We start from the raw sequence: 25,372 nt of genomic DNA on the forward strand, positions 1-25,372 counted from the left end.
AAAAAAATAACAACAAATCAAATTAAATTAAACGCCCAAGAATTTGTACAAATATCAAACATTCACGAGTAAATATCCCTATCTTCTGATGGAGGGAACTGGTAAGATTTGATATACAGTCACAAAAGCTCCGAGCGCTCAAAAATAAGATTGAAGTGAAAGGAACATGTATTTTTGTATGTGGGTGTTCTTGTTTTTGTTTCTTTTTTTTTGGGCTTGGGGGGAGAGACAGAGAAGGGAAGAAGAACAAAAAAAAAAAAAAAAAAAAAAATCACACCTTTTATTGTCAAAACAAATTAACAAGTGGACTGGTGCTTATACTCTGCTGTACACACTTCCATCCTCATTTTTCAATACAACCTAAGTAGACTGCATTTGCAAGCCCTAATTGCTCTACCAAAAGAAATTTTGAATTTGAAAAAATGAAAACGAAGATGAAAAACAAAAATGCAAGCTCACAACAAACCTGTGACCAAAAAGAATACCAAGCATCTAACTCAAGAAAGAAACAAAGCTAGATGTTCAAACCACCAGAAAAGGGGGGGGGGGGGGGGGGATCTCTGATACTGTCCATCAATCATTGAAACAAGCCTCTTGGGAGCAGAAACAGCTAAAAATGCACTGATACTGTCCCTTTCACTCCTCAGAATCGAGTTCCCCCACTGCAGAAAAAAGCACTACAGTTAAAATGCTTACTGAGATGTAATAACGATAGTAAAGTGAAATTTTAACAAGGAAAGAATATGTACATATTCGCAAGCAAGCTTTCATCCACCTGCAACCTAAACCGCAGGGAGCCAAAGAAAAGGCAGGGAACAAAGGAGACTCAGAATAATTGAAGGGCCATTTTGAGCTTGTTCTGTTTCCATTTGGGTAACTTGTAAAAGGCTTCCTTTGTCATCCCAAATTTCTCCCTGAATTCCTCCGATGACAGATAAGTCTGCATGCATTGAATTAAAAGAATTCAGAACTGAAATGAGAATGACAGAATGCAAATATGATGACATAATGCCATATCAATTATTTACCTCTCGCTTGGTCACGTCAATTTCTGAGACAGGATCTGTTGATGCTATTTTCAGGCGTTCATATGGGTATATAGGGAGACCTTCCTCATCTTCAGCTTCACCCTCTTTCACATCTTCCTGAATAGTAAGGGATTCTATTCTGATGCTCATAAAATTCTCCTTATCATTTGTCTCTGGTTTTGGTTTTGGGGCCTGCGGGCTCACTTCACCGTTGACAAAAGAAAGCACTTCAAATTTAAGAAACTTTATAGACTAAAGTGCACTAGTGATAAATTTTGTGTTCAAGAAACTCAACAATTCATACCCTTGAGAGATCGAGGTATAATAGCTTCTCGTGCAGGTGGCGGCTGTTCAAAACTGGCAGTTAGTGCTGCTATAGCAGCAGATTTGGAGGCAGCAGATTTGGAGGCCAAACTTCCTGAATCCGGGGTCACAGATCTTGGGTAGAGCTTTCTCACAACTGGGGGTGGAGTTGAAAGGTTTCTGGTATTAGGGTTCTCAAAAGTAGCTGCTAGTGCATTGAAAGCTGGAGACCTGCCCCTCACACGAACTCGGTCAGGACTGAAAGACATGCTTCTGGAACGCTGTGATTTTTCTGGGACACTAGACCTACCTCCATAAGATACAGGTGTTCTCCTTTTGGGTTTCTAATCATGCATCAGGTATCTCATCAGAAAATACTAAACAAAAAAGTGGCAACAAGAAACCAGAAAATGCATGAGATGTGTCAAATGTAGCAGTTCCTATGTTGCCCTACAAGTAATATCAAGGTGTTCCAACATAATATGAAGACTGAGCTTAAAGTATTAGTTAGCTGATTAGTATGTTAAGCTGACATATTTATCTGCTAAATATGCCAACTCTTTAGTGCGTTAACTTTCAACAAGAAACAAGATATGTTTAAGGTTTTATGACCCTGTATACTGACGTTTAGACCTTCCTACTCAATCACTAAACTATGTTAACTCATCCCCTGATCAACCCCCCTCCCCAAATCAAGTCTTGCCCCCCCCCCAAAAAGAAAAAAAAAAAAAAATCTTCCTAACCTACATAATATTTCTTGTAAATGAAGAAAAATTATCCCTATCTCAGACTTGCGGCTTCTCTAACATTAAAATAAGGTTCAGTCATATGTACAATACCCTTTCTTCAGAGGCTTCATTGAAATTCTGGAATGATCACGCAGATTTATTCAGAAAGGAAACCAATAGTTTCTGATTTCTTAAGAATTGCAACAAATTTTCAATCTTGGTTGAAAGATTGATTAAAACACAACCAAAGCAGTTGTAGTTTTGATCAACATGACACTTGAAATACCCAAAAAACTTTTAATACTTCAAAATGTTAGTAAATTGTGAAATCCTGAAGAAAACTAAAGCAAAAATGAAGTGCAGCAACTTAAAAAAAAAAACAAATTACCTCAAGTATGTATTTATCCACACTATGCTTTCGGTAATATTCTTTTTGTTTTTGGTAATATTCTTATAAGAAGAAAAAAAGAATATTTTTTTTTTTGATAAGTAAGTAGAGAATTTTATAAAAAGTGTAAAGACGCCCCTAAGCATACAGGAAGTATACAAAAGGACACCAAAACAGGAAAGAGAGGGGAAGGGGAAAAACACCCGAAAAATCCAAAACAGAAGGAAACCCAAAAAACCCCTACAAAACCAGCCCACAAAACCCAGAGACTAAGAAAAAAAGAATATTACCAAAAGCAAATGCATTTTTATGTGGTAAAATTGTGAATTCATCATGCTATGGTAAATGAGAATTCCTTATATCACACATTTAGGCAACACTTATCAAAGACAGAGACAGAAAGATGTGAATCAATTCCCAGCTGAAATCAACACAGGCCGATAGAGAATTCCAGTTGCCAACAATGTAAATGAAGTCCTCAGAAAGTAGTAACTCAAGATCAAGATCAAAGACAAGTTTAAGGAATTGGAAATGATTAAGTAGGTCTTACATCAACAGTTGGAGTACCCCCATTTTTCACCAAGGTAAGTTTCCTTTGGAATGAGTTACCAAGCATCTGCACCCAAATGAACAGATTTTTATACAAATATTTGAAGTCATGTAGATGATTTCACTACAGTTACAAAATCACTTACTGCAGATTTTGCAGACTCCCATTTGAAGAAGCGCGTGAAGAAAGGCGGCTCACTCCCTTCCATGACAATATATATTGGAGCTTCATGAGATAACTTTTCTAGAAGAAAATCATGCTCAAGAAAACTCTGTTCAAAGTGAGAAGCAAAAGTTAGGAACACGCAATCAAAGTTTTCGGGAAATAGAAATCTTAAGAGAATACTGATATATGCTATACAATATTCTGAACATGCAAGTCAAATCTAGCTGTGGTCCAGGAAAAAAGTCATGCTGCATTTAACTGACAGCTTAAATGGGCAGGTGGGATGCAGCTAGCTCAGGTGGTTAAGTCTCTTATTGTTGTAAGAGGAACCTAGGATTGAATCCCATAAACCAGCAGTGGGGGGGTGTTTAAGAAAAGGGAGAGGACTATCTCCGTGACTAACAAAGAGGGATTTAAATGAGCAGACTTAAGTTTACTGGCATCCAGCCTCCACAAGGTGCCTATCAGGCCAAAGACAAAGACATATAAGTATTTTAACAAGTGGTCAAGAAACAAGGGCCTTGTTTGATAAGCATGGTTACAGAACAGGATAGTGCTTGGCACTATTCACTGTACTTTTTTTTACTTTTTTATTTTTTTCAACAACAATTCATATCAAAATATTTCTACTTTTTTCACTTTTTATATCACATCAATAATTTTTTATTACTATTCAAATAAAAAAATTCACTACAATACAAAATTTTTTCACTTTTTTATACAAATTCTTTTTATTTTATATCACATCATCACTTTTTACAAATTTCAAAATTAACAACCTACTACTCTGTTCTGTTCTTTACCAAACAAGCCCAAGAATTGCTTCGAACAACAGCCAAATTAGTCTTACCTCCCCTATAGTTAAAGCATGCACTCTACTCTTGGAGTCGACCTGTTGGCCAACCCAGACAAAGATCTCTGAGTAACAATCCAGGATGAATATATCTTCAGTCATCAAATCGTCCTGGGTGAAGTTATATATCTCTGTCACCTGCAAGAATGAATCCAATTAAACTCATGGTGCAAAATAAATTATAACCAAATAGCATGACTTTCATACCAAAATTCTAAAGGGTAGAACCACAACCAAACCGCCTCTCTCATGACCCATGACCCTACTTAAGTGGGACTAGTACTGGGTAATGACCTTTATGAAATTATTTTCATATAAATATGATTTAATACATCATGTAAAGAGAATAATATGCTTCCTCATCATTAAGTTACCCAAACAATCTCATAGGATAAAATATAACAAAGCATCTAGCCATGATGAGCTACACTAAGACAAACTATAGAAACACATGAAACATAAGCAAAAGAAAAGCACTTCACCAAAATGCCTGCATTCTTTTTAGCAAGGAAAACTGAAAATAAATTTCAGGATCACATATACAGTCAATTATAGGATGAGAAATGATAGACCAAAAGATATACACACCTTCAAATTTCCTGAAGATCGGTTTGCAATTTGGTGGAAGTAATTAAAACCATGGAAAAAAAAGAGTCAATTAAAATTTAAACTATGTGAAAGAAACAAAATTAGAGAAAATGAATAAGTTTTACCAACCAACGTGTTTAATCATCCAAACCTTTTGAGAAATTGCAAGAAAATAGATGAGAATCACTTTCAGCATCCCTGACAATCTTTTGGCTGGGGTATTCAGATTTTCCTCCAAGCAAAGCCCAAAACTGGTCAGATTCAGCACCTTCCTTTTGTGTTTTGGACTGTAAGTTTGGCTGCAGACAATTAATATGCATATGAGAAGTACATAGACATAGAGAAATTACCTTACAAAGATAACATGAATATTCAGCAAGGAAATCCCGATGCACAGAACAAAAAGTAGTAAAAGGAAACGTAAAGATTCTGCTTAAAATAAAATCGATATTCACATGAATTGATCAGCCACATCGGCTCTAAAGTAATTCACCAGCGACTTGGTTGATCAGATTTAAATATATGCATTAATATACCATTTATATATATATATAAATGGTTAAATATCATTCCTAATACCTGCTCTGTTCATATTGAAATGTTGCTGAATATGTAACATGCAAAGAATCTATATATGTTGAATCATTCTTCTTATATTTTGGAGAAACATAAAACATACACACGTCAGACCTTTATCAGATCGAGCTGCCTCTCAACCAGCTCCTGGTTATCCGAGGTTGTGAGGCTTCCATACCATGTAAAGATGGTGGAGTCACTATGTAAAATATAACAGTAGGAAGAATTCAAAGATGATGCAACCTGATTCAAGAAAAGAGAGAAAAAGAAATGAAAAGATGTGAAATTATTTTATTATACGGAGGTGGTCTATGACCACCAAAAAGTGGGGCATACCCACAAATATCTAGCAGATATGATTGGGTTAACCAAAAAAAAAAAAAAGCAGGAAAAAGACATACGGCTTCAACTTGTATTGCTTGCATATTATCAGGCCCAGTGCCCTGGACTCGAAATAATGCAATACCGTCCTCTTTATATGTCCCATCTGGAATTCCCCTCTCCACAATGTAATTTTTGTAGCCATCACTAAGACCACCCTGATAATTTTACAATTTGTTATTGCAGTCATTTGAAATAAAAAATTAACAATAAATATAAGAAAACTACTTAGTAATATTTAATAAAGAAACATCAGTTTCTTAATTTATGTTCCTTCCGTGGTATCTCAGGATTCTACAAACCTTTAAAACAATAAAGCTCTGGAAGATTGAATAAAACTGAATTGGTTCATTTCCCTCGTACATGCGGGCCTAGCATTAAGTAACAAATATCATCAGGTGAGGCAAATGAAAGGAATAAAGGCAAATAATCTCATCAAATAAAGAAAACTACCTGAGCAGGCAGAAACTTCAATGACTCAACCATCTTGCTTGCCAGTGAAATAGCTGAAGCCCTTTCACCCTATTTTCAGTAGTAAATGCATTATAAGTAACCAACCAATGGATAGATAATAGCAGCATTATGTTATATTTATAGCAGGCTCTACATAATCATAATTTCAAGTATGTGTGATTATCCAAAAAGATAACTGCTAAAACAAAAACTAGGTATAGAGCAAAATAGAAAGCAATAACAGTTTCCAAAGACCACAGAACAAGCAAAACAGCCTAGGTTGTCCGCAGGATTAAGCCATACTATGTTAAATTATTATTTGTCCCAAAAGCTTACGCTGATAAGAAATGGTGAATTTGATTATTTAATTAATATTTTAATATTCTCCCTCAGGTGTGGGACGAAAAAACACGTGAAATATTTTAATTGAAATGAGAGTATACAGGGAGAGTCAGGGTTCAAACTCACGACCATTACTTTGGTATCACGTTAAATCCAATTGTCCCAAAAGCTTAAAATGATAAGAAAATGTGAATTTAATAATTTCCTATCAACTTAAGCTTTTGGGATGAGTGATGATTTAATAGTATACATACGCCTCCTGGTCTAATTTCATGTTTGAATCAAGAGGGGTTTGTCTTTTCTTCTTCTTCTTCTTCTTCTTCTTCTTCTTTTTTTTTGTCATTTTATGATTGTTAAATCGTCAGCCGTTCCAAAAGCTTAACCTCATAAGAAAAGATGAATTTAACCATTTAATTAATATTCTAATACTCATCCTCATGTGAGAGTTCAAACTTTTCCTCAACAAGTGAAAACCAACACATGGACTATTTAACTTAAATATGGGGTAAAGCATAGAGTTGGGTTTTGAACTCAAGACTTCCACTTTAATACCATGTCAAGCATATGGATTTACAAAAGAGAGGCTTAGTTTATTCCTGGCTCTCACCATATGTTACTATTTATAGAAGCAAAATACATCATTCTGAAGGAAAGGACAGTTGGTACAATATTCTAGAAATAGGGATACCTGGGATAATGAGACTCCTAAATAGGGACACCTGGCCCTTTCCCTTTTTATTACAATATTACGCTGATTTTCTAACAATGGATTATGCCTTTGTTAGGCAAATACGTATCAAAGAATTACATTCATATTCATTGACATTATTAGATTGAAAAATATGAGCTTTTCATCCAAATTGAGTTTTAATTTCACTATGGAAAATCTGAAATATTGAGAATCACTCATATCAATTTTGTAGAAAAAAAATAACCAAGTCATACGAGAATGATTCACAAATATCATAAAATAGTGAAATTTATTTGAAGCAACATTTAGTGGTCCCTATACAAAAAAATGAACTAACTCAAAAGGACTAGGAACCCTAGAATGGGAGGACACATGATGATGTTTGCTAAGTTTACAAGACTCACAATGAAAAGTTGACATATGAGTAAGACTGATAAGTAGACGCTTTAAAACTGGAATAAAAGGGTGACTGAAACAACAATGCCACTGAAAGAGAGATAATGAGTTTGGAGTGCTAGAGGTAAAAAGATATGTGAAAAGTCAACATAATAAAGGCACCAAATTCGTCCCCCATACCAATCATTGAAACCCTGAAATATACTTAAAGACGGGTAAAATCTGATACAACACTGAAGAGTTTTAGTAATCTTGCTAACGGATAGTAAATTAACAGGAATACCAGGTACATATAACACATAATAATTTAAGGTCAACACTAAAGTGCGTGTTTCCCAAGCCTGCAACTTTAGCTAGGGAAACATTAGTAACACTCTGAGATGAATTAGCAAGGTGACAATTAGAAAGGGTAGTAGATGGACCAGTAATATGGCCAGATGCTCCAGAATTGATAACCCATGGATCATGAGTGGAGGAGAGAAGACAATTAGGTACAACACCATACTGAACAAGAGTAGCCGTCAATGAGGAAGTGGTCTGCTTATGAGCTAAAAATTGAATACTCATCTCTTTAGATAGTAATCAAATCAGAATAGGATGTGGGACCACAGCTAGTAGGAGGTCCAAATGATTGATAGAGATCCTCTTGAGATGAGACTTGATTGACTGACCCAGATGGTTTACCATGTAGATCCCGACAATAATCCATCGTGAGATTGTTAAGGCCACCATGAGTGCATTTGCGGGATTCACGACCACCAGACGACCACCTCCCTTAGAATCTCGACCACCACATGAACCACGGCAGCCTCTACTACCAGGTTCTCCACATGAACCACCACAGGATACAACAAAAGGTAATCAATCTCCACTGTTGACCACTAAACTCATAACCTTAGAGTGTAGAACGCTAGAGCCTAAAACAAAACCTCATGCAGAGAGGGAAAGCTCAAAACTACACAAAATCTGTGCACGAGCCAGTTCATACTCTGGTTTCAAGCCAATAAGAAAGCAAACAACATCCACATCCTAACTTTGTTTTTCCATTCATGCAAGATTTGATGTGTTTGTAAAATATGCCTTTCTTCCACCACATGCATGACCTGAGAATAAATTCCTCCAAATTCTGAGTACCCTATTCGAGCGCAAAATATTGTTTGCATACCTCATACATCCACGTAGTAGCATTCAGATCCAGAATATATAAGCTCAAGGTGCTCCCAAATAGTTCTGGCAGAGTGAAGATGCAACAGAGAAGAGCAGATACTTGGTTCAATACTTCTAAGCATATGGGGACATGATTTGATTATCTTCCTGGTCCCAAAGACGAGAAATTAGTGTTTCTCGACTTCTCTAAAACTAGGGGATCAAACAGGCCTTTGCCTCTCAAAAACACTAATGCATATCTAGCTCAACAACTATAGTTCTTTACATTGAACTTAATGGAAGTTATTTGGAGAATTTAACATCAATGATGAAAGAACGAGTTCAGGTTTATCAGCCATGTTACTCTCCTAGATAACACACAAACAAGAGAAAGTAACCAAAGAAAACTAACCAACAAGCAGAAACTACTCAAATAAAGAGATAATACTGCACTGGAACAAAGTTGTCAGAATGCAGACTGCAATAAGTTGTAGAATTCTAGAAGGATGAGGTGTCCAGAATAGGTGTCCTAGAACTAGCTGTCTTCTCAAGGATATTCCTAGTCTATTGTCATATATACATGGAATGAATAGCAAAGGAGCTGATTTTTCTATATTCAGCCCTATTTATCCACCAGACCACTTGTCCTCACACCACAATAGAACGGTGTTGCTAAGCACAACAATCAACACCTAATTGATGTTGCCCGAGCTCTCCTATTTCATATGCATGTGCCCAAACGTTTTTGGAGTGATGCAGTCCTCACTGCTTGTTATCTCATCTACCGCATGACTTCCACTGTCCTTGATCGAGCATCTCCCAACTCCATCTTATTCCCTTCCTCTCCAGCCTTTTCTTTGCCTGCTTGAGTCTTCGGATGTGTTTGTTGTCCACAATCTTGGACATGGTTTCAACAAACTTGATCCTCACTCTACTAAGTGTCTTTTTTGGTTATTCACGGACTCAAATGGGATATCGATGTTACTCTCCAGCCTTATAGCGCTACTTTTCAAGTGCTGATGTTACCTTTGTTGAGTCTCAGTCCTATTTTCTTGGTGTTAGTTCTTCCGGGGACTATCAATACGAGTCTCCTACTTCTTCTATCCTGTTTTTGAACACCAGCACTTTACCAATTCCTTTCTCTTTTGTTGCTACACCTCCCATTGCGTCTCTGCCTCCGATGCCCCTCTCATCATCCTCACCATCTACAAATCCTGCATCATCTCCTGCCTCTTATTCACTTTGCATTGCTCTCCGGAAAGGTACTCGTTCCTGTGTCACTAAGCATTCCATTGGTAATTTTGTTTCTTGTCAGCCTTTGTCTCCTTCTCTTTCTTGTTTTACTTCCACACTTTCTAGTGTTTCCATTCCTAAGACCCTTCAACATACACTGTTTGACCAAGGTTTGCGGAAAACCATGAAACTGGAGATGAAACTTTACATCAGAATGGGATGTAGGATCTTGTTCCTTTGCTTCCTGGGAAATGTATTGTTGGTTGTAAATGGGTGTATAATTTCAAGTTTCATCCATATTGTTCCGTTGATTGCCTCAATGGCATCCAAAATTGCCAAGGACGGGTCCTCGTCCTCATCACCGTCCAACACCCAATCCAAGGGCATTGAAGAGGATAAACACCCAAAGGCTGAGGGGAGTCTCCATCCTCCCCAACCCAAACCTCGTCGCCCTGATTCTGCACAACAATCTCCCCAGATGGACCAAAACATACCAGCCACTTTCGAGATTGGATCAAACCATTCAACCTGACATCGACACCCTTTTCAGCGGTTGGAGTAACGCAACCACCCAAAAGGGAAGGAACCTTTCCACCCCATCTTTAGGCAAGAGATGAGGAGCTACCCCATGAGCGCTTGGGAGAAGAAAGCCTTTCTGAAGAAGGCTAGACGGAGGAAACTTTCCGACAACTCCCCCACCTAGCTTTGGCGAGGACTGGACCACCATCCCGACCAAGGCTTGAGAAGAAGCACCTAAATACAGCGCTGTCGGATCACTGATCGCCATCACAGCCTCGTCAAACAAAGAAACATCCATCTGAGCACCTCTGCCTACCTTCGATCTCCGATGATATCTCAGCACCGATTTGGAATCCCACACTCCGACATTACCGGAAGAGAGAAGTGGAGCCTTTCTCCCAGCACAGCTGCCCCCGAAGAAGAGGCACCAAAGGAATCTGACCCAACTTTAGAGAAATCAGGGAAGTGACTTTGAGGGAATCACTAGATTAAAACAGATTTTGCAGCAGCTCTTCCTCACCAAAGATTTGGGGAAACTTTGGTACTTCTTGAGAATCGAAGTTGCAAGCTCTAAGAAAGGTATCAATTTATCTAAGAGAAAGTACGATATCCTTGAAAAGAATGGATTATTAGGTACTTGGCCCGTGGACACTCATATGGATTTGAATAAGAAACTCTTAAGAGATGAAGGAGAACTATTTTAAAATCCTAGCAGATACTGTTGATCAGTTGGAGAGCTCAATGATCTAAATATCACAAGACAGATATCTCATATGCAGTTAGTGTGGTGAGCCAATTCATAGAGGTTCCCGAGACTCTCACATTGGGACACTACTATTCGTATTGTTCGATATTTGAAGAGACCCCAGGCCGATGCATATTGTTTAGGAAGAGTGGTCATATCAAGGTAGAAAGCTTCATTGATGTTGATTGGGCAGGATCACCATCAGACAGAAGGTCAACTACGGGATATTGTACCTTTCTAGGAGGAAATCTCGTAACATGGAAAAGTAAGAAACAGAATGCAATGGCCCAATCCACTGAAAACAATTAAAAAATTTGTAGAAAAACCCTGAATGTCGAAAAACTCTTAAACCGGTCAAAACTTGCTAGAAAACACCGAAAGTGGCCGAGGTTTGCCAAAATAATAATAATAAATAAAATTAAAATGACGCCGACCGGGTCGACTCATACTCAAGTTGATCCGGTTCTAATAAAAACAGGTCCTGGGCTTGGATTGGGTCTGAGCTTTGATATGGACTTGGCCTGGTTAGCCTGATTCGTATATAGGTCAATCCTGACTTTGATTGTGCCTGATCTAGGTTAATGAGTGGGCTTGACTTGAGTAGATTGAATCGGACTTTAGTTGTATCTGATTCGGGCTGAGCCGGACTCTGACACAAACATGGAATAGGAATAACCTTATCCAGAAATGAGATAAAAGTGAACCAGGGATAACCCTATCCCAGATAATGGACACAGTTCACCCATAGCCTAACAGGAGTCTTCTTCTTTAAGGTTTGCTGGAGATTCGCCAGCGACAATCAGATCTTGCTAATGACCATCACAGATGCAAGAACAAAGAGAACTAAGAAGCCTAATGAATTCAAAAACGGCTACTAAGGAGGTCAAAAACCACCACGATCATCGGTCATTGAAAAAGAGACCACCATACCAAACACACATCGCCAGCCATTGCAACAAGTACTCAACAACCCTGAATCACGACGTGATGGAGACATCACAACGATTACGGTGATCGTGCTGCCATATGCTTCAACCACAAGCTACGGGTGAAACAGAAGATTACTATACCAGTTCTGTTGCAAAACCAACCAAGGAAAATGAAAGAGGAAAGAAAATAGAAAAAAGGGGAACGGAAAGGAAAGGAAATAGATGGGACCTTTTGTCAAATCCTACACGCTGATACCATGTTAATCCATAAGATGTTTTAAAAACTTAAGCTGGTAAAAAATAGTGAATTTAATCATTTAATTAATATTGAGAATCATGGTAGTACGCCCCAAGATTGGAATGAAGAAAAAGAAATCTAAAAAACTCAAGCTGATAAAAAATAGTGACTTTAATCATTTAATTAATATACTAATAATAATAATAATTAAAACTCAACTTCGTTATGGTATTCAAACAAAGAGCATTTTAGGGCACTAGAATGAAACCGTTCTTACCACAAGCTTTAAATAATATGGTTGTAATATGTTAGTACATGCGACGATCTCCACTATAGAAAAATAAATAAAAAAAAAAAAAAAAAGGAAAGAAAGAAAGAGCAAATCTGCTAATAATTACTAGAAAATAGGCTTTCTACATGTCATACCTACTGTGTCTAAAACAATGATTTTTATCAGTTGTAGCAAAGAAAAAGAAAGATACTTCATAGAAGTCCAAATATGAAGTAGGTATGCCTAGATCCTTAACTCTATGGATAAAGAAATGATTTAATTGATAGAATAAGCACTGTAAAGATCAATTAGTAAGGTTTTGGGTCGATTCAATAAGTACTACTTATGTCACGATATGAGATAAAAGTTAAGAATCAACTTATGTAATAGAGTCAATCCCTAAGGTACTGAGCAATGGTGTAGAATCAGATCCCATAGAAATTAATTCTTTTCTTTCTAATGAAAGAAAGTCTAATTCAAAGATTCTATAGAAATTTATATATGAAACCGAGATAGTTACCTTTACGAAAATTCTAATGACACTGAAAATGTCTATGCTTTATTCTTCTAAAGGTGGAAAAAAAATATAAAACTAAAACTAATTAAATTATTAATCAAAATTAAAGTTTGAAACTCATGTAATTAATCTCTTTTGATTAACTCGAGAAAAAAAGGATCAATTTTAACATAAAATTTAGTCATCCAAATGCATCTAAAGCCAAAATCAAATAAAACCTTTTACCATCTCAAACACGATAGATGGATAAAAATAATCAGACACATGATAGATGGAATAAAGAAACTTAGATAGATCAATTACAAGATTGGTATCATAAAAATAAATTCAGCAAGCCTTCACCCCCATCCAGAGAAGATAGTTGTAATGAGGCATATATGCATTACCAAACAATTGTCTCTCTACAATGAGTAATGATTCCATATTGGAACTACAAGTAGATCCATTATTAATATTTGAAGCATATTTGCAACAGTAATTTCAATTAATTAATAATGTGAACAATGTAGTCAGAGGATCAACACTAGTTATTGCGCTGACCAATGGTTATAGGTACAAAACAGTAGAGTATTAAAGCTAGAAAAAGTGGCACTCAATGTTTCCATAAGCTCCCATTTCCCTCTGTTAACAAGAAAGCCCAAAAGGGCATGTATAGCAATGGTAGAGAAAGACATAATTGGCAAAAATGTGATAGATAACTTGGATCTACAAAGAGCATAATGGTATAAAAGGAGGGCCAAAACGACATGTATGGTAATGGTGAAGAAAGATATATTTGGCAAAAAAATTGACGGATAATTTGGCTCTACATAGAGCAGAGAAGTAAAACAGTAAATATAGCCAAACCCACATAGTTGGATCATAGTATTGTGGGATTGAGTTGAGTTGTATACACCATACTGTACAAAATTTTAAAAGTTCTCTAATGCTTATTTTACAATGAAGCATATAGAACCTAAAAGATAAATAATTAATCTACGCAAGCCATAGAAGAAGACCTCTAAATGCATTTATATTAACAAGGCAAGATGATCAACATCAAAAGATACATGAGGCCAATAATTCCGTTCAATATCACAAGATAACTCTTATGTTCTTGGTTGTCTGCATCACCTTAGAAGTGTAAACATGAACCTATTATATGCAATCATTATAAAATAAATATTTTATGGCGAAAATATACTTTACCCCTCTAAAACTATAACCACATCTTCATTTACGCCTCCAAACTTAAAAAAGTGACATTGGGGAATTAGACACTTCTTCAATCAGATCAGAATTGCACAACCTTTACAATGATAAAACATATGCGAGGGGAAAAAAAGAGTAGAACTAAAACAGTTACGTTAGCTGCTATGTACTCTTGCAATTGAAAATATTGAAGGTTCCCACTCTTAATCATATAACCCTTCAAAGTCCCCATGCCTTTCTTATGGAAATGTTGTAAGGTTCTAATGCTCAATAATCTTCTCAACATGGTGTTAAAATAAAATTAGAAAAAGGAATCAATGCTTAAAAAAATTTCACCTCAGCACTCTGCTTTCCAAACCATGTTCCTATAAGGTACTCCTCTTTGTCTTCTCCTGGATATGAATACTGAAAGATATAGCAGTCTCCACTATAAAATTTTGACTGATCAGAAGCTGGAAGGAGAATCTTTTCCTGGCCGCTCACACGCCAAACCTGCAACCAGGATTGAGCTACCATTAGCAACACAAGCATAAAGCAGGTACATATTGACTAATGGCTTGAAAACATACGTCACAGTATTTCCCCATGGAAGAAGTGGGAAGTAGGTAGTGAACCTATCATATGATGCATTCTGCAAATTCCTAGGGCACATTGCAAAAAGATTGGCTAAAATAACAACTGCAGTCATTCAAGAACCTAAAAGAATCAATAGTTATCTCAGGCTTCTTAGATGTTTCCAGAGCCCTTTCTATGATAAGTAAGAGAATATTTCTTGCAGAACCTTTCAACCCTTAAGCTTCTTTTTTGGTAACTAATTTCCTGCTTAGTCGCCAATACATTTTACGAATTCTCAGTCATTTAGCTTGTATTTCCTAAAATTCCGAGTTCCAGTTCAGATATCCATATATGTTTTGAACCATATTTCCAGCTTCTTCCCATGCCTTTTTTCGCATCCACTTCCCTCCAGATCAATATGAAGATTCGGCAGGCAGCTTTTTGGAGTTTCAAGATAAATCGTACATGTAGCAAAACTCTTGTTCAGAAACAGTTTTGGATAAGAACAGAACAGCTAGTATAGTCAGTTTCTTTTTCTAGAGCTGGTATTGCTTTGCTTGTTTGTAATCTAGCTTTTTGGTTAGAGTTTTGTAGATTGGCAGTACAGATTGGTTCTGGTGTATTTTGTATAGATAGTTTCAGTTGTATTGGTTGTGCTAGAGCTGTTATAGCTTTGCTATGGTAGTATTCTAGCTTTAAGGCTGGAGTTGTTGTATCTTTGTTTCGTGAAATGAAATACTAATTCATCCAAAAAGAAACAGTACGTTTACTTGGCAATGAAAACGAGAAAACGAGAACACCACTTCCAATTTCAAGATCCTGACCTAACAGCCATTCTGGTTGACTATTATAGATATAGGTGAAGATATTGATACAGAACCTGTAGATTCCCAGTGCAGTCGATGTATGGTTGGGGTTCTTCTTTAACTGTATCAGCTTTCAACAAACCCTTCACGTTAACCCCTTGGCGTTTTAGCAGTGCTACAAAATCATTGCGAAAGAGAAAAAATAAGAATTTCATAAGGTGATGATTATAATGCTGAGACTGCTGCTGTAATCATGATAATATCATGCTCTTACGGAAGGATAAACTATGGAAAGGGAAAATTCATCCAGAAAACATTTAATTGACTGAGATTGGATTTATTACTTATCAAAAAAAATAACTGACCTGCAACTTTGCCTCTACCATCCTCTGACACAGCTACATCAGTTGTCTGAGGCCATGAATCAAACTTGGACCGGAACATCACTGTCTCAAATCCCTCAATTACACGAATAATGTGAGACTTTGGTCGATCTGAGCCATGGACTAGCTCCTGATTGGTGCAATAAAAAAAAGTATTAGTATCATCGAAATCCTTCATCAAAAGTGCATAGCTTATATTGGATAAGAAAAAGCATTGAGCATTACTTCTGCAGCTCTGCTTGCACTCTTTCTTTCATCAAGAGAGGTGTTTCTCCCCATCCATACAAACACTTCTATCCCACAATCTAGTAGATAGCATTTATTTGTGTCTAGCAAGTCCCTCGCCAAAGAATCAGCCTCAACAGGTTCTGCCTGCCCCTTTTCAATGCTTCAAAGATAAATATGTATCTGTCAGAACTACAATATAATTTTTTTGATTAGTAAAAAACTAATTTCATTGAAAGCATAAGGCACCCCTAAGTATAGAACTACAATATCATTGGATGCCATAATTTTTACTAAAAAATGAAACTTCATCTTATTGTATGAAATGGTTATGATCATAGATTATTTTTCACTTAAAAAAATTGAACTAGTTCTGTAATCGTCATTTTATTTTGGAAAATTTCAGAAAAGTTTGAAAAGTTGTTTAAAAAAAATGTAGAGGAAGCATTCACACATATGCCAGGTTCTTATACCAGATGGCATCTCCTCCCCCATACGTAAGAGGCTCTAGTGAAGTAACAGGCTCAATTTTCTACTTATCAAAAATAGAAAAACTTATCAAAAAAATTTCTGTGGGTGCATGAGTTGTGCACTTACCTATCCAAAAAAAAAAAATTAAAAATAAAAGGAATACATGCACAATGTACTTGTATGAGTTGCTAAAATAAAAATATGTTGGGTCGATATAGAAATAATGGGATGCACTTGTGGTAGAGATCCTAAAATCATATTACCAGAGTAGCTTAGTAGGATGAGAATCAACAGTTTTATCCTCGTCGCTAACTGTTTTCCTAGGAAGTGGAGCAAAGCCACCAAAGAAACCCCAAAATTCTCCAGTTTCAGCATCAGCCATCAATTTTCCATCCTCTGCATGGAAAGATAAGTACATTGACTCAAACAAGTGATATTAATCAACCATCATCTTTGAACTTTCGAATGTAATACTCCACCTACCAATGGCAGCTACCTCACATTTCCCATCATGATAAGAATCTTTAATGTACTGAACAACTTCTAATGCTTTAGCCCTCTCTTGAATGGATGAGTTGGAACCATTAAATTGGAAGATCTTTGATTTGGTATCCAGAATAAAAATGTCATCATGGTTGAGTGAAGCTCGAGCAAAGGGAACCTATCACCGACAAAAACAACTCAACAAGGAGAAAAGATACATTATATTACATTAAATTGTATACATACACACAAACATACTTATGTGTGTAGATACACCAATCAGATGCTAAGACTAATCTCTCATCAACAGAGTTGTCCTTAGACTCACCTCTTTTACATGGACAACATGTTTTCCTTTGCATACATATAACCGTGTCTTGTGCTCTTCAGGCTCAGCATGTTTGAATCCTGATGAAACTCCACCTTCTTGAGGTATAATACATGGCTTAAAATAGGATAGGAACCTTTCAGTTTCATGGCCCTGTACTTCACGATACTGAACAGCACGCCCTCCAAGAGCTGCATCAAGTTCAACTGTCTTGATGGCTGCCGTACCAGCTTCGTCCTTTTTTAACAATGTTGTGGTCACCAAATAAAAAATTGTACCCTGGGAATAGAGGATGGACATGAAACAGAACTATGTGACAATAGCTTACCTGCGAGGTATCTTTACCAAGCCAATAATGGATATCATTACGCAAGGCACCACTTTTTAAAGCAGTTGTCTGCACAGAAAAGTGTATTGGTTTCAAAAGTTAATAAATTAGCATATGGACTTATTGACATCATGATGCGAGACAACACTTTTTAAGGTGTTTTTCTGCAGACAAGTACAAAAGAAAACGATAACACTGCATAGCTTGATTCTTAGACAGCTAGTAAGTTAACAGCAAAGACAAATGAACTTTCAAGCACCCATTAATAAAAATGTTTCAATTACATAGGACACACACCGTGAAAACAAAAAAGGAAAACTGCAGACAACACTTGAATTATTATGCAGCCATTCAAAGTTCAAATACTCAGGAATAATCCTCTGGCTCCACATAATGATTAAAGAAAGCCAAATCAGTACCAGAGAGAGGAAAAAGAAGGCTAGAATGCTTCTGTATTAATTTTGTGCAGGTACTGGGCAGAGGCACATGATCAAAACTAGATATATCTGATTAATAAAACTAGCAATATGAAGACCCAGGTCAGTAGAGGTGCGAATCATTTGTCAAAAAAAAAGGGGGGGTGGGGGGGGGTGGTGGTTACACACTGGTTGGGCCAGTGAACCAGTGACTAGACTGATTTGGGTCTTTAATTAGATCATTTAATTAAGCGTGTATGACTTGACCAAGCCCGCTGGGATTTTCGAGACACCCTTGCAACCCAGCCAGTATTGCAGAACCACCTTTTTTCGTTTACTCCAAATTGCAAATCTATTTAATTCTTTAAATGTGTTTTTGTAATAAGTTTGGCATTTTGGTCCTTTGATAAAGGTAAAAGGCTATATTAAAGAAAGAAATCAAGAAACACAACATCTTCCATGATTTATTATTAATTCTTCCAATTATAGTAGTTCTAGATTTGTGTAAAATAATTACAAAGAAAAATCATAAAAATTGGAAAATGGTTTGATAGCTCCCATTTCAAAAATGTTGACATTGTTTCATAATTTTTTTGCTTATATGAATTTCACTTTTTTTTTTTTTTTTTTTATTGCATTGACTTTCTTGATATATGCCTGACATTTCTTTTTTATGATTGTATCTTTTGATTTATTTCTTTAATAAGCTAAACCCAATTTCCTTTATGACTCACCACTTATATGTATATTTGTACACAGACTTCATACTATTTTTATATTGTAATTGTTAGGGAGATTGATACATTGAGAATTCTTCTAGTGAAACCATAATATAGTATAATGGAACACCATTAATCCAAAAGCCTTGAACCATGCTATATTGACCATTTATACTTGTAACATCTTTCCTATGTGGGACTTAACAATTTTACACTCACACGTGTATATTCAACAATCTCCCCCTCAAGTTTGAATCCATCACCACATCACTACAGTCTCCCTCAAATAGATCCTTTATCAATCTTATGGGTCATCTGCAAAATCATTTGTGTGCTATGCGGGCTTGCCCGCATCATGCTCCTTTCCCCTTACTCCAGAAACACTCGTTCGTACCACATCCACAAATTGCACACCACCATCAACTTTGATACCACTTGCGGGGGAAAATTAGCATCTGGAGGAGTCTTCTAGTGAGACCATAATATAGCATATTTTGACACTACTCAACCCAAAAGTTTAAGCCTATGAGTTTAGACTCACACATGTATACTCAACAATGATTTAAATATTTGATTATTAAATATTTAATTAAGCTCCTTTTATGTTTATCTTGCATAAAGCAAGCTTAATAATTAATATTGTATGAAGTATGATATTATGTGTTTATATATTGTTATTTCATATATGTTATATAAAATTGTTTTATAATTATAAGTTTATTTTTTAGTTTTTTCTATTTTTATAAATATGATTAATTTTCAATTAATAGGAAAACCTATATTTAAGCCTCCCAAACTACCAGCCGTTTTTTAAGCAGTCCTCTAAACTACCAACCATCGCACTATGGCCCCCTAACTACCAAAAAGTGCTAAAAAGACCCCATTTGTCGAAATATTCCTATAACACCCTTGCCACATGTCATATTTTCAATTAAAAGATAATAAAAATTAAATTTAAAAATAATATTAAAAAAATATATATATGGGGGTGGCCGACCACCTCCATATTTAGTTTTTTTCTTTGATTTTTAAATTTAATTTTTTTTATTTTTTAATTGAAAATATAACACGTGGCCATGGGTATCATAGGACTATATTGACAAATTGGGTCTTTATGGCACTTTTTGATAGTTTGGGGGGCTATAGTACGAGGGTTGGTAGTTTAGGGGGTTAATTCAAAAACGGCTGATAGTTTAGGGGGCTTAAATGTAGTTTTCCCAAATTAATATTTAAATGACATTTCACTCCAACGCGTCACCCACTAGTTGAACTACCAACCTGATAACCCAAAATCCTCACCAGGTCAAGGTCCAATTCGGATTTAATAACTTAGGCTCACAAGTTGAAGCTATCTATATATGCATTTCATAAATGATAACCAACAAAACAAAATGATGCAACTGTTATCTAAAGCAATAACAGCATCATGTAAAAGTCAAAATGTAGTCGTTTAACTAGCACTATAAAGATATGCAAGGAAATATCACTTCTAACCATTTTAGAGAACCCCATTGATATTGGAAGTATTTGAGGATCTGAGCACATACAAGATCTACCATGAACTTCAACCAAAATAGTAAAGATGATTGAGATTGAGATTGAGCAAATATCCCATAATATGCCCATGTTGCATAATTTGTTTCAGCCAGTCACAAGTAAGGTTGTTCAGGAAAATGACTAGGCGTACCACAATGATAAAGGAAGAAATATTCCACCCCATCAGAATAACAAAAATAACTGACTAAGAAGTATTATAGGTCATATTGTGCTAGGTAAATAATATAATACATGAGTTCTGAATTTGGATCAGAATCCAGTCACTGCTTACCTTCAAGATCACATAGGAGTCGCCCGTAAAAAATTTACCATAAGCAGACTTTGGCACGGGAACAGGACGAAAGTTTTCAATGCGCCATATTTCAAGTCCACTATGTACTGTCAAGGAGAATAACATGGAAACCTTCCAAAGGAAGAGATCAAATTCAACACCCATATCCAAGATAAAAAGAATAGCAGTAGCACAAGCAACAGCACCAGCCATAACAGTTGTCTTTTTAAAATTTTCACATGTTTATCCAAACTTGCAACTAAGTTTAGTATAGAATTGGAAATTGCAGATTATAAATCTTAAAATGTAAAGTATTCATAAGATAAAGGATACGCCTTTTGTCCAGCTCCCTGAAAAGCTGGATCCAGATCTCTCATGGAAACAGACATACTGTTTTTGCAGCTTTAAATATTTGGTTTCACACTTTTGGTTTGAAGATAGAAACAGAATAACCTGAGACATGATTCACAACTTGCAATGAGTAGGGAAAGGTAAACAAAATTGACAAATTACTAAAAGAAACAGAAACAACCAAATATTTCGGGTAACTACTCTTTCACAGGAGATAGCATGGCAGCAGAAATTTCATACTATCACCATGAAGAGGTGAACAAACTGAATGAAATTTATCAATACTTTAAACAAGGCAAACATGAACTTCCAAAATAAATTAAACAACGGAGGAGCAAAAAATCCCACCATGGATTTGGCCATGGTACATGTGTCATGAACTTATTTATGGCGGGAAAATTTGAATAGCACTTAACTTTCTTTCAGGTAGACATGAAGTTTCTTAGCAGTGCACGCGAATACACAAGCTTACCACCATATAATTTTGCAACATATTAGCATAATTACAAAGAAACAATACACATGCTCACAGTAAATCTTCAACCAACACTGAATGATGTTGAAGATGGAAACTATTTTATTCTCTCCCTGATTTATTCTGATTTTAATCTCCTAATATTTGCTTTCTATAAGCTCTGTATTCTCTCTTATTTAAACCTATGTAACTCGTATGAAGGATCATCATCGAATAATACTATTTTCTCTTCCTCTCCTCCTTCGTTCTTTTTTTCTACTTGATACAAGAGCAAAGGTCCTGAGTTTAAACTTTGTCTCCGTCAATTCACCTCTCATTTCAATTAAAATATTCTATATGTTGGATATCACTTATTAAGTGAGAGTTTGAACTCACACGTGATGAGGAGTGTTAGAATACAAATTAAATGATTAAACTCATCTCTTACCATCAGATAGCTCCAATAATGTCATACGCTACATGGGAAGTGTTTCCATGAGATTTACTCTAATGTTTTCATCAGATTTAAGTAGAAAGCCATCGCATCTGGGCTTTTATATACTATCTTATTAATTCACAAATTTTTTGACACAATATCCATCATAATCACCAATAAAAGTTTCTCATCATGATTCACCAGAAGATACAAAGTAGTCTCAAGACCAATTTCTCATCCCATGTAACTGTTTTGTTGCTGCAGTTTGAACTTATATTTCCCAAGATCTCTCCAAGAACTATGTTTTGGTTGGAATTTTATTTTGGTTCATATCCTTTGATACTTAACCAACTTATTATAGTGTATTTGCAAAGAAGGCATAAAAGGCTAGCTAAAAGAAATTTGGTAAGGAGCCTCTAGAAAAATAATCAACAAATTACCATTCAAACCTTGCAGCTACCTAGAGATTGGAAAATCGTAACCCAACATGTTTTCAAGTGACCTCAAATGCCTTCTGTTTCTTCTCGGCCTTTGGTTTCTTCCTAAAGTGCTTAGTTTCAACAGCTATGAGGAAGTGCTCGGGTCAGCTGAACACATTAAGCAACAAACTTAAAAAAGCTACAGTTCAACTTTTAGAACTGCACCTTTGGTAATTAGGCATAACATGCAAGAGCACTATCGCAACATAGATTCAAAAGAAATGCCAACCACCACCCACCAACTTCTTCAGCTCATCTGAAATAAGCTAACTACCCAGCTGACCATCCAAATCAAAACATGAAATATGTAAGCCACAGTACTTATACACATCGGAATAAATGCATACACTGTCGTAGTTCTTTAAAGATATATGACTATCCAAAAAAATCAAGGATAACTGGAGTCTGCGACATTGAAAATATATAAAAATGAAGTAACATAAAAAAGTTCATCTATTTATAACAACAGAAGCAAGGAATTGCTTGCAGCAAAGGAGGTGGACGCAGAGTTATTTAAGAGAAAAGTTCAAATAATATAGAAACACAGCTCAAATAATATAGGACTTGAATTTTATTTCAGAGGGGTCGTGTCTTCCTTCTACGTTTAACCACAGAAGTCAACATGCCAGCAGTGCAAGTTAAAAATAAGAGACACGAACAGAGACCAAATCCACATAAGGAAATTCAGCGCGCACCCACTACATAGCACCCACATTACTAATAGATATCCCATTGGAAACAAAATAAAAAAAAAAAAAAAAAAAAATATAAGGCATCGAAGACCATATTCTTACAAGTAAGCACTTATCACGGTCACCAATAACATTCTAACAACATGTCACAGATATTAAGGTTTACAGAAAACACCAAATTTCAATAATAACATGTCACGGATTCCAAAATTAAGCTGATCTCGAAAACCCAAGTTCTTATAACATATTACGAATACCAAAATTCCGAACTTGGACACCGTGTGGTTTGCGAAGCACTATATTTCACAGAAATTCAAACACCTTCAGCTTAATCATTTACCCCACTGCTGTGTACTTTGAGCAAATCAGGCAACAGAGCCAGCAAATTCAACCCAGATCAGTAAAATCCAACCATAGCAGACAAATCCAAGAATCAGATCAAACCCACCGGCCACCACTAATAACAAATAAAACAATGCAAAAGACATCAATTTTCGCTAGTTTCGATAACAATTCGCAGGCAAAAAAAAAAAAATTCACACGTTCTGGCATACGAATGGGTTTAATACATTGGATTTAGGAAATCAAAAAGATAACATTCACAAACCCAATAATCTTTTTTCATAAAAATAAAAAAAAAAAAAAAAAAAAAAAACTTGAAAAATCCGAATGTTGAGATGAGAGTACCTGGAAATGAAGAGGAAAATGGGAAAGAAGCAGCCACCCAGATCCAGTCTAAGGAAGGAAAATAAAAGAACGAAAATTTTGGCGGATGAGAGCAGAGAAAAAAGCTTGGGAGAGGAGAAGAAAGAAAGTGAGAGAGAGAGAGAGAGAGAGAGAGAGAAAAGAAAAGAAAAAAAAAGTGGGGCTGGAGAAGAGGAAGAATTGTAGAGAGAGAGAAAGAAAAAGGAGAGAGAGAAATGAAAGGAGTTGGAGGGAATGATGATGATGATGGGAGTGCCAGGCGTGCTTATCACTAACGGCAATAACAACAGCTAAAGTTCCCAGCTCACCACCTCAACTCATTAACTGTTATTTTCTTTTTTTGGGCTATTTAATTCCTATTATTTATAGCCTTTTTCTTGCTGGTTTTAGCAATGATTTTAGGCCTCTGCCATTGCTTATTTCCATGGCAACTGCAACACCATTTTCAGCCGCCTCGCGTTAAAATCCCAATCCCAATCCCAATCCTAATCCCAACCCTAATCCCAATCCTAATCCTCTCTCAGGTGAAATGTGTTGGTTCTTCTTCTTCTTCTTTCAAATTTGAAGGTGAAAAATGAGAATAACAGTAAAAAGGGAGTTACTGAAAAGGTTGGGGTACCTTTACAGGTACATTTTGTTCTGTCTTTTCTTTTTTCTTTTTCTTTTTTTTTTTTTTTTTTTTTTGGTATTTTGTGAGATTGCGATTCTTTCTTTTAGAAGTATTTTATTTAGATTTTTTATTTTATTTAAAAAAAAAAAAAAAAAAAAAAAAAAAAAAAACTAAGTCGAGAGAAGAAAGGTATATGGTTGGTGGCGAGGGCGAGGGCGAGGGCGAGGGCTGACTTCCGGTTTGTGAGGTTTGGATTTTGGGGAAAAGGAGAGAGATGCTGTGACAGTGAGGAATGGTCGGTCACCGCCCATCATTCATGGATTGCCATAAAGCCTAAGGTGGGGCTTCTTTTTGGGACTAAAAAGTATAGAATTGAGTTTTTGTGGACCCCTCCATCTTCGCTTTTTTATTTTTCCTTCTTATTATTCTATTTTACACATTTATATATTATTATACTCGAAAAGAATTTGAGAAACCTGATAATATTCCATTTCCAGCACACCCTCTGGCTCTGAGATACCCTTTCTTTTAAATGGGATATTCTTTGTTTGGTCGTTGGTCAAGAGCTAACCGTGGGGGACGTAGGGCGAGTGGGAGAGACTTGGCCTGCACCAGCATGCCTGCCAAATTGTGGGGCTTTCACAGAGGGTCTAAACTCTAGACTCTGCTTTCTCCATGGATTCAGGAATTGCCCCTTTTTGCCCCAAAAAAAAAAAAATTAAAAAAAATCATGTACTGCCTAATAAATGACACTGATTTGCATATTTAATTATCCGTTATAAGGTGTCCTTTGTAATATGGCTTTCTTTAGCGTTATTTTTTATTAAATTAGTCTAATGGCCAGTGGGTCTTAAAAACGAACTGCATAGTTG

At 36.1% G+C, this 25,372-nt stretch overlaps 1 protein-coding gene across 5 annotated transcripts; it reads right to left on the minus strand.

Moving 5' to 3' along the window:
* Positions 1–259: 259 nt before the first annotated feature.
* Positions 260–24,221, minus strand: LOC133870499 (villin-4). Of its 5 annotated transcripts, XM_062307654.1 has the most exons (25): positions 23,873–24,220; positions 23,526–23,642; positions 21,107–21,226; positions 20,774–20,873; positions 17,811–17,879; positions 17,483–17,719; positions 17,155–17,332; positions 16,935–17,067; positions 16,201–16,363; positions 15,958–16,105; positions 15,667–15,767; positions 14,568–14,723; positions 6,014–6,082; positions 5,863–5,931; positions 5,581–5,718; positions 5,294–5,422; positions 4,755–4,902; positions 4,604–4,614; positions 4,013–4,153; positions 3,143–3,268; positions 2,998–3,063; positions 1,333–1,675; positions 1,029–1,231; positions 750–940; positions 260–662 (listed from the first exon to the last, which is right to left on the minus strand). In XM_062307654.1, the coding sequence occupies exons 3-24, from the start codon at positions 21,160–21,162 to the stop codon at positions 827–829; spliced, it is 2,898 nt and encodes a 965-aa protein (XP_062163638.1). In that variant the 5' UTR covers positions 21,163–21,226; positions 23,526–23,642; positions 23,873–24,220; the 3' UTR covers positions 260–662; positions 750–826. The 5 variants fall into 5 exon arrangements, with proteins under 5 accessions (XP_062163638.1, XP_062163640.1, XP_062163636.1 ...); XM_062307656.1 differs by lacking the exon at positions 23,526–23,642 and having other exon boundaries at positions 776–940; positions 23,873–24,221; XM_062307652.1 differs by lacking the exon at positions 23,526–23,642.
* Between the last annotated feature and the right edge of the window lie 1,151 nt (positions 24,222–25,372).

The sequence above is a fragment of the Alnus glutinosa genome, chromosome 6 (genome assembly GCF_958979055.1).
Source record: "Alnus glutinosa chromosome 6, dhAlnGlut1.1, whole genome shotgun sequence".
Lineage (NCBI taxonomy): Eukaryota > Viridiplantae > Streptophyta > Magnoliopsida > Fagales > Betulaceae > Alnus > Alnus glutinosa.

What these genes read in the sequence shown, in the direction of transcription:
- LOC133870499 (XM_062307656.1), bottom strand. Translation starts at nt 21,162, where the DNA reads ATGTCTGTTTCCATGAGAGATCTGGATCCAGCTTTTCAGGGAGCTGGA. An exon ending in ACTGCACTGGGAATCTACAG is followed by an intron (nt 14,724 to 15,666) that starts GTTCTGTATCAA and finishes TCCTGGTTGCAG; the next exon opens with GTTTGGCGTGTGAGCGGCCA. An exon ending in GGGGTACTCCAACTGTTGAT is followed by an intron (nt 1,676 to 2,997) that starts GTAAGACCTACT and finishes ATGCATGATTAG; the next exon opens with AAACCCAAAAGGAGAACACC.